This window comes from Polypterus senegalus, chromosome 7 (genome assembly GCF_016835505.1).
Source record: "Polypterus senegalus isolate Bchr_013 chromosome 7, ASM1683550v1, whole genome shotgun sequence".
In the NCBI taxonomy this organism is placed as follows: Eukaryota; Metazoa; Chordata; class Cladistia; order Polypteriformes; family Polypteridae; genus Polypterus; species Polypterus senegalus.
The window spans coordinates 184021289-184030841 of NC_053160.1; the positions used below are offsets into that span (position 1 = coordinate 184021289).

Sequence of the window (9553 nt, forward strand, 5' to 3'; positions counted from 1 at the left end):
TAGAACCTTCTGGATTTTTTTTTACAGGTAATACTACTACTACTACTACTACTATGATTACTATATAAAACGCCTTTGCACTCTGTCCTTCAACGTCGCGGTTTATTCAGGAAATTTAGAAGCAACAGTTACAGAAACACTTCATTTTTTTACGGAGGAGGCGGCATCAGACTAACAATACGAACGTCTGAATGGAACACGTCAAGACCCGCCAACACTTCCCTGTCTGCCTTTTTTTACGTTCAAAAACCGGCGTCTGGAGTTTCTGACTTGAAACGAGTAAACAATCTCCACCCGCACTGTCCTTTTTCTTCATTTCAACTTGCCTGCCTTTCTTTCCTCACCTCTCGATGTAAAATGATGGCGCCTCTGCTGCGCTCCCGCTGACTGGCACTCGTACGCTCTAACTTCTGGGGGCTGCACGGCGCGCTCCTTAAAATTGGCGGGGGCGCGCAAACCACACTCTCTCTCTCTCTCTCACCAGAACGACAAGAGCGCCGCGCACGGGCGCACCATGTACATAGCACTCTTCATCTAGTTTTCGGAGCGACTCCGCTGCTAAACAAACCATTTTTGACAAACAAGAAAAATATATAAATATATACATAAAAAAGAAGTCTTAACACTTGTGCCTTATGGCTATACCGTCAAGCGGAGGGGGGCGGGAGTGAGGAGGCGGTGCAAGAGGAGGTGCTTAAGGTGACATCAGCCGACTTTCAGGAACTGGACGAAAAAGAGGGCGTGTGTGTGTGGCGATCAGACAGCAGGCAGAAAGTCCCAGAGAAGCGAACTGTCATCAGCCAGTAGGTGCCAGTCGGCCGGAGATCGCGAGCTTCTTTGCATCTGGGTCGTGTCGGAAAATCGCTCGGGGCAGCGGCGCCTTTTTTTTAGGAGAAAACAGTGTTCTTTTTTCAGGAGTGGATTTTGTGAACATTTTCCCGTTTTTTTCTCCCTTACGGATCATTTTCAATTTTTTTCCTTTTAACGAAAACCTGTGGATGCGCAGCCGTTTTCACCAGCGGGCTGAGATGAATTTTTAATTAACTTAACGAATGACTTACCCGCGCCTCATTTTTCACCGAAACACCCCGACTGACTGTCAAAACGACCGTGGACCTCGCATATAGAAGGAGCCGGAGGGTGAACCGAGCGATCTGGAAACTTTAGCGGAAGGCTTAAAGTGAAAAAAGGGGGCAGCCCGCTGAGGCAGACGCGTTGATCTTAACGAGCCAAAGGAGAGGGCGAGTCAGAAAAAAAAGCTGCCCGCGCCCATTGTCGGGCACGGACTGGCACACAGGTAAGGCGACCCCGGGGGAACGGAGGTGTCACTTTAAAGTGGATTTATTCATCAGTCAATGGCGAGTTGGCGAAGGCAATGGGCTTCTGAAGACGGCAAATCTTTTAATGCGAATGAACGCGTGGTCCTCATACCCTGGCCCAAAGCAAGGGCTCCATAGCGTGCTGCGTATGCGCTTCAGAAGGGCAAGCATGTGTTTGAATCTATATCTATTTATCCATCTAGTTGCATTTTAATACTTAATGCAATTTTTGTGTCTCTCACATTGACAATTATGCCAAAGTAAAGCTCATTCGATCGCCTTTCTTTGATGTGTTTCCTTCCTAGTCGTTATGCCATTATATCCCAATGTTATTTATATTTAATTTTTTAATAGTCAAGTTATTTTGGATACTTCCATTAATAGTATACATTATTTTAAGGCCATTTACAGGACAAGAATGATTACAATATCAGTATCAAACTGACAAACTCATAAAGACATGTTCATTCTTCAGCAGCATTGTCATGTCAGCATTTGATTACTACGACGCAACATCTTCATATAGCGCTTCACATTTAACTACGGAGCTCGGCGCATTAGAGTAAAAAGCTGCTGTTTATAGCAGGGGAACCTTGAGATTAATAAATAAATACATATATACACATATATAAATATATATAGTGTACACACACACACACATATATATACATATATATACACATATACACACACACACACACACACACACACACACACACACACACATACATATATATATATATATATATATATATATATATATATATATATATACACACATACATACTATAGATAGTATAATAGTGTGTATGTTCATCCTGAAGATGACTGGTGAATGTCAATGTATTGTTTCCTGCCTTGCGTCCAACTATTGATAGGATAGGTTCCAGCACCACTTCAACTATGCCCTGGATAAGTGGGTTAGGAAAATGGACAGACAAATGGGTATATATTTATTTGTATAAATGCAATAGCTATGGGGCGGCACAGTGGTAGCACTGCTGCCTCGCATCAAGGAGACCAGGGTTCACATCCTGTATCCTTCCCTGTGTGGAGTTTGCATGTTCTCCCCATGTCTGCATGGATTTCTTCCGGGTGCTCCAGTTCCCTCCCACAGTCCAAAGACATGCAAGTTAGCTGAACTGGTAATTCAAAATTGGCCCTAGTGTGTGCTTGTGGTGTATATGTGTGTTTGCCCTGTGATTTACTGGTGCCCCATCCAGGGTTTGTTCTTGTCTTGTACCCTATGCTAACTGGGATGGGCTCCAGCAGACCACTGTGACCCTGTTTGGGGTAAGTGAGTTAGAAAATGACTGACTACTATATACAGTGTTATATGTGTGTGTTCACCTTGCGATGGACCGGTGCCCTGTCCAGATATTGTTCCTAACTTTTGCCAGATAATTTCTGGGATATGCTCCAACTGCCCCACAACCCTTCCCCAGATAATATGGTTAGGAAATGGATGACTGGATATATATGTATGTATGTATGTATGTATGTATGTATGTATGTATGTATGTGTGTGTGTGTGTGTGTGTGTGTGTGTGTGTGTGTGTGTGTGTGTTCTGATATCCTGTTTGAGTGCTGCAAAAGTAAATGTTTTTGATCATGCTATATAAAATATATCCATCAAGCAGTGTTATGTATAAAATATTACTGTATAATGGCATCATCATTTTTCACAAACTCATGACGCAGTATAATTAATCCACCCACCTATTCTTTGTAAATTTGTCTATTTTGGTTGGATTCACAATTTGCTTGGGCTTTTCTTTCTTTCTTTCTCTAGTACTTTTCTATCTATCTTTTATATTATTTACAGCACTACCTTGCTATTTATGGCTGTTGATGGGTCACTAGCAGTTCAGAAATGCCGACTGAGTTTGGGCTAAGCTCACATACCAGGTTGACCAAACAGTTTGACATACTTCATATCAAAATGTTCACCCATTTATTCTAAAATCAGCTAAGTATTATTGAATGTGGGTGTATGTATTAGTGTGCTTTTCAATAGACTAGTAGTGACCCATCCAGAATTGATTTCTGACTTGAGCACAATGCTGCCAAGATTGTCTCTGCCTACCCATGACCATAAAACTAGTTTAAACTAGAGGATGGGTAACAACAAAGAACAGAACTTTACATAAGCACATTAAGCGCCCAGTCTATATAATGTAGAAATACTCTGATCAGGGAGAATTTATTAGTTTGGCATGCAACCCCTGAGCTAATGGAAGAATGGGTTCAAATCCTACTACTGACAATCCGACTGCAACTATGAGCAAGTCACTTCACCTGCCTCAATTCTCAGTCTCAATTGGAAAAACAAAAGAAATGTAACCACATGTATTACAAATTTTGTACGTTGTCTTGGATAAAGAGATCAGCCAAATGAATACTAATATTAACAATAGCCTTGGTTATAACAACAAAGATCCAAAGATAAAAATGGGGTGATTTACTTTGTCAGTATCATATGCAGTTTGCAGGCTATACCTAAATGGCATATCTGTCCTTATAAACAACTTATTCCAAGTTTAAGCTAGACTGCAGTAATAAAATAATAAACTTTGAAACAGAACGATGCAACCCCAGATTGTAATATCTACGTATTATATAGTGCCTTTCACATATCTATCTGTCTATCACATTTCTTCATGCTCTTTCATTTGCAGAGATAAACAGAGCTTAATTTTAAATTAGTATAAACGTAGCACTAGTAACATTTCTTGCTGCATTCATATTAGAGCGTGCTACGCTAAATGCTGTCAGCATCGCCAGCAGTGACTCTGCCTTATTTCTGTTTGTAGTACTCTTGTAATGGTCTGTCTAAAACTAGCTGTCAATCAGAGTTGCCAGTCTCCCAGTGGAGATAGGCACATCCACTGGTCACCTCAAATACAGCTGACATAAAGGAGACTGATAAGGGATAAATGTGTTAGTATTTCATGGAGACTTCTTTATTTGTGGTCGTTAATATCCCATATTATTTCACTCTTTGTCACCACAGTATCATCTGCTTTTATAATTTTCTTTATCCTTCGTTGTTTTTATGGTTAGCCATATGTGAATAGCGTTTATCTGCTGCAAATACCATGATTTGTTTCTACTTGGCTTTCTTTTTCTGTGTTGCAAGTGTCTTTTACGATTAACTCTTAATCTGCCTTTTCTTCAAACAGGTGTTGGGCTGTACTGACCATTTTAAAGCAGCAGGAATTTACCCAGACTGGACTTTTTACAGCAATTGCATGATGTCTAAGTGCAAATTGTCCACCTTCTGATAAATCAGATTATGAAGTTATCTCTCCGTGTCAATGACGGGTAAAATGGAAACCCCTTTCTACCACGATGATGCTCCAAACCTGCAGCATTTTGGACAGATCCCAGATTACAGCAGCAGATACCCGAACCAAAAAATAATGAGCAAAAAAAGCATTGCTTCTCAAGGTTTTTCTGGACCTGGTAGTAATACTTCAGGACTGAAGCTGTTGCCGGGACAAAGTGGAAGTAACGGCACTATTAATCCAAATACTTCGGGTCTGAACAGCCCAGCAGATGGATCCTTAATGTCTTCTTCAGACGTGAATCTCCTAAAGTTAGCATCTCCTGATTTGGAGCATCTTATAATTCAATCCAACCAAGGACTAGTGACCACTAGTCCTGCCCCAAATTCCTCCAGCAACCCATTTATGTATAGGAATCAAGTTCAGGTTACCAATGAGCAAGAGGGGTTTGCAGATGGATTTGTCAAAGCGCTAGCAGATCTGCATAAACAGAATCAGCTAATTGGGCCTCCAATTTCTCCATCTTCCACAATCCAGGGACCTTTCCAGAGGAATGTCATTCCTACAAGCGAGATACCCATTTACACCAACCTGAGCAACTACAACCCAAGTCCGATCGGAGTTTCTTCATCGTATTCAGGAGGGCAACTCCAATACACCACTCCTAATCATGGTGCAGGGCATGCTGTAATTGGCCAAGGACATCATCCCCACGGGAGGGGTCTGGACGAGCCGCAGACTGTGCCAGAGGTACCACACCCACCCGGAGATCCATCAGGTTCTCCACCATCTCTCTCGCCTATTGACCTAGAGACACAGGAAAGGATCAAAGCAGAAAGAAAGAGGCTAAGGAACCGCATTGCTGCTTCAAAGTGCCGCAAGAGAAAGCTGGAGCGGATTTCTCGCCTGGAGGAGAAGGTCAAAGTTCTCAAGACTCAGAACTCCGACCTCGCCTCAACGGCCAGCCTACTGAGAGAGCAGGTGGCACAACTGAAACAGAAAGTCATGAATCACGTCACCAACGGGTGTCAGATAGCAGTGAGCTCTGCTAGCCTGGCGAAAAGTGGGGAAGGTTCTAGCTGCTAAACAAGGGATGGTGTGCTTAGTTTGTTTTTTTCTTTTTCTTTTTTTTTGAGTCAGTACGACAACTTGGGAAACAAAATTATTTCTCAGTATTTGCTACAATACAAGGAGAGCAATCTTACTGAGGGATTCCCAGCCGGTACTGAGTTTTGCACAAGGATATAAAATGGGGAATGGGAAGGAGTCAGAGTCTAGGTATGAAGCATAACTTTTTACCTTTTAGCTTTTTACATTTTGGCTTTGACTGTAAGGCTTTATAAGCAGCAGACCTGCCCCTTTTAACTTTTTCCGGCTAGTCTAGCTTCAATGCCATTTGTTTAAGTCTAATATTAGCAAAGATATTGGTCTTTTTGATATGACAAAGGGAAAACATACCTCAAAAAAGATTTTAAATTGTTTGATTTTTTTCAACTCCGTGGTTATGGCACTTGAAGAAAAAAAAAAAAAAAGAAAGTGAGGCAATGTACAACAACTGGATCAAACCTTGATTTATGTACATAGGAGGGCCAGCTTCAAAATCACGTAGAGAATGAATGGGACTTTTTAACCAGGAGGGACAACCTTTATTTTACAAAAGGGGTATCATACTGTGTGCCACAGAAGGGATCTTTCAAAGATCTTCCTGACTTCCAAAGAGATGGCAACAGTAGTTTTTTGTTCACACTGCACACTGTGGGTTTTTACAGGCCTTTGTGTATCGCAGTCTTTTTTGATGTAAGCGAAGCCTTTAAATTTAATCAATAAAAGTTCACCCTTGAGAGCGAAAGTATATATTTTGTAGAACAACAGATGTTTAGTGTTTAACTCAACATCTGGGTAACGTTGTTTTTGTTTTTTTTTTTTTTTTTTACAAAAGTATTTGCACCTCTACTTTTCCACTAATGTGCATACAATATTTTACATTAGTCGTTTACAATTACATGCTTTAACCGTATTAAAAGCTACGAATACTTCTCATCATTAAAGATGGTTGTGTGGCCAGAATTTAATGTTTCGTCATCAGTACAGTTAGCAGTGTGTATGTCCTAACAAATAAAACTATATTGTTTCATGTGGTTGCGGACCAGTTTCAGATGTGGATCGTATGTTTTTTGACTTTAGAAAGTTAATTGTAACTTTACATATGAAAAGTTTACCTACAGGGTAATTTTGAGCTTATTTATTTATTTTCTTTGTTTCTCATAACTTGGTAGTATCCAAGGTCCAGTTTGGATCTGAAACGTGTTTAGTGTATTATTGTATGTTAACACTTGAATTGGCCAGTTCTTTTTCACTAAGTTTAAACACACTCTGCGGGACTTTTAACCGCTGTCGTTCCAGGATAGTGGAAATTTTTGCATATCCACTTTTTGAATATTCTCAGAGAGTTTATTAAAATGAACATATTTTCTTTTTTTATTTGTGGAACTGTTTTTTTTCTTCAATGATAAAATAGAGAAAAAGGGCTTAGCTAAAATAGACTTTGAACCGAATTGTGTGTGAATATCTTTTTTATAGATGCTAACGGTCACTAAGAATTTATTTATGCAAATTTAAAAATCAAAAAAAGCATCTTTATTATTTATGTTGTGAAAACTTTAAGAGGAGAGTTTTGGATACCTGAAATGGAAATTAATGCATTGCACTTGAAACATTAAATGATGTCTGATATTTATACTTTATTATTATTCTAACATAGTATTTTTAAACTGTTGATGGAAAATATGTACATTATCTAAAGAAGGCGATTGTTGGGTAACGTTTTTGTACCCTAAAGAAAGAAGGTATTTTTATTGTAGTCATTTTTTGAAGACTTTGTTTTCTTTTAAGAAAAACCACAAGAAAAGGTTTAAAAAAAATAAAAAAATATATACTGCAAGGATTGCATTGCTAAAAATTAACCCTGCCTTGTGTGCATTGTTTCATCTTTACGATCATTTTCTCATCTTGCTGTGTTACAGTTTGCTGAACCTGTACCTGACGATATTTAAAATTGTACCAGTTGTTTTTGAGTGCACTGAATAATCACCAAATGGTTATTTTTTTTATCGTGTAAATGATACGAGTTTATCAAGTTTCCGTATCCAAGGTGTATGTGTATCTGTATTGTATGAGAAAAGGCAGAAATTCAGGTCTGCCTGAAAATTAATCTGTTTCGACAAGAATATATTTATTTTTTTTAACTTGAAAAAGGCTTTTGATGTTGACTATCAATTATATTTTTGTAAAAAATCAAAGCTAAAAGCACTATTTTGACCAAGTGTGGTGGGAAATAGGAAAAGGTACTACTTTAACTGTTTCTCTTTTCCAAATCTTTGACTTTTACCGCAGGAGTTCGTTGACAAGGGTCAATGTGTTAAACAAATCGAACACTTGATTCTTCGAATCCTGTATTTTTTTCTGGCAGTGTAACTGAAATATATGGACTATATGACATGTCTTAGAAAAGAGTATAAACTTGGTGCTTTTCTTATAACCAAGAAACATACTCTGCCAGCACGTTATTTATGGTGCTTTGCCATCCCCTATAATAAAAGTTTACAGTATCATCTACTTTGAAATCAAGGAAGAATACGCTTAAAGTTTTCCACGTGTTGAAAAGCAAGCACTTTCTAGAAAAATCTGCTTTGAAAACAAAAGTGTGGTTAACTTTGTTTCCACGAATCTTTCTATTCGAGAGAAGAAAAAAAAGCACATTTTCGTCTTGTGCCACTTAAGACTTTCCCATCCTCATACCAGTCTCTTGAACTGTCTCATTCTCTGTGAGCTTGGGCCCACCAGGCCACCCTGTCCCCTTCCTCAGTGATACTGACTTGACTGTAAAAATGTCCCAAGGTAGGCACCTCAAAGAATAGACAATTCTGTCATTTAACATTACCCTTGTAACTTTAAAGGGTGTTTTAAGTGAAAGACAGAGACTGTGACACAGGAGGAGGGAAGTTCAAAATGGAAGACTCCTGTATTGTGGCAAGAGTTCATGTTGCACCAACATGGCATAGCGCCATAAATTGATTTCATGGTGTACCATTATTACAGATGAAACAAACTTGTCATTAAAATCCTCATTCATAACACTTGGAAACAATTGACCTTTTATTTCAAGTGACTCAAACTTTTAGCCATAATGGATACCTACGAGCGTTGAATGAAAAGTTCTGTAATGCCTCAATGTCTATTACTTGTGAGTGGATGGGAACATTTAAATACATGAAACACAGAATATGCTCTTTATTTATGTTGTGAGGAGGAAAAAAGCAGTACAGGATGAAGTGTCGGCGTCCTCATCGATATTCTGGTTTATTAGAGACGGTTCACCGACAAAAGCGTGATAGACATATGAGCCCCGACAAAATCGCGATGGACAAATGAGCGCCGACAAACCTGCTAACTAGTTTTCGACAAATGCGCGTCGACAAAATCGCCACGACAAAATTGCGAGAGAAGCCAAGAGAGTAGGACGCGTACGTGCGCATGTTGTACACAATACGTGCTAGGTTCTAACTGTTATAACTGCTGATGGCATGCTGCGAAGAAATAACTCAGTCGAGGGTTGGCATAACGCGTCGTATACAAAGTGGAATTACAAGCAGTCAGGCAGCCAGCAAGTCTAAATACGCTCAACTATCAAGACGTCTTGCTGCAATTCTTCCTACGTATGCAGGGCGTGATCTGTGTGCCGTGCTGATGACATGCCGCGTCTCATAATATTGACTTCTAAAATAAACATTATTATATATGCTTTAAACTAGTAATTCATATTTTATGAAACTTTCACAATTTTGGTCGGCGCGATTTTGACGCCGCGTTTTAAGTCGGTGCTCATATGTCTATTGCGCAAATGTCGGGTCACAATTAGGGACAACGGTAATTTGAAAAAAGTAGAAG

General features: G+C 39.4%; 1 protein-coding gene across 1 annotated transcript; it reads left to right on the plus strand.

Annotated features, from left to right (window-relative positions):
- Positions 1-752: 752 nt before the first annotated feature.
- june (JunE proto-oncogene, AP-1 transcription factor subunit) lies at positions 753-7849 on the plus strand. Its single transcript, XM_039759699.1, has 2 exons — positions 753-1297; positions 4502-7849. Exon 2 carries the CDS (start codon positions 4637-4639, stop codon positions 5690-5692), a length of 1056 nt encoding a protein of 351 aa, XP_039615633.1. The 5' UTR covers positions 753-1297; positions 4502-4636; the 3' UTR covers positions 5693-7849.
- The last annotated feature ends 1704 nt before the right edge of the window (positions 7850-9553 follow it).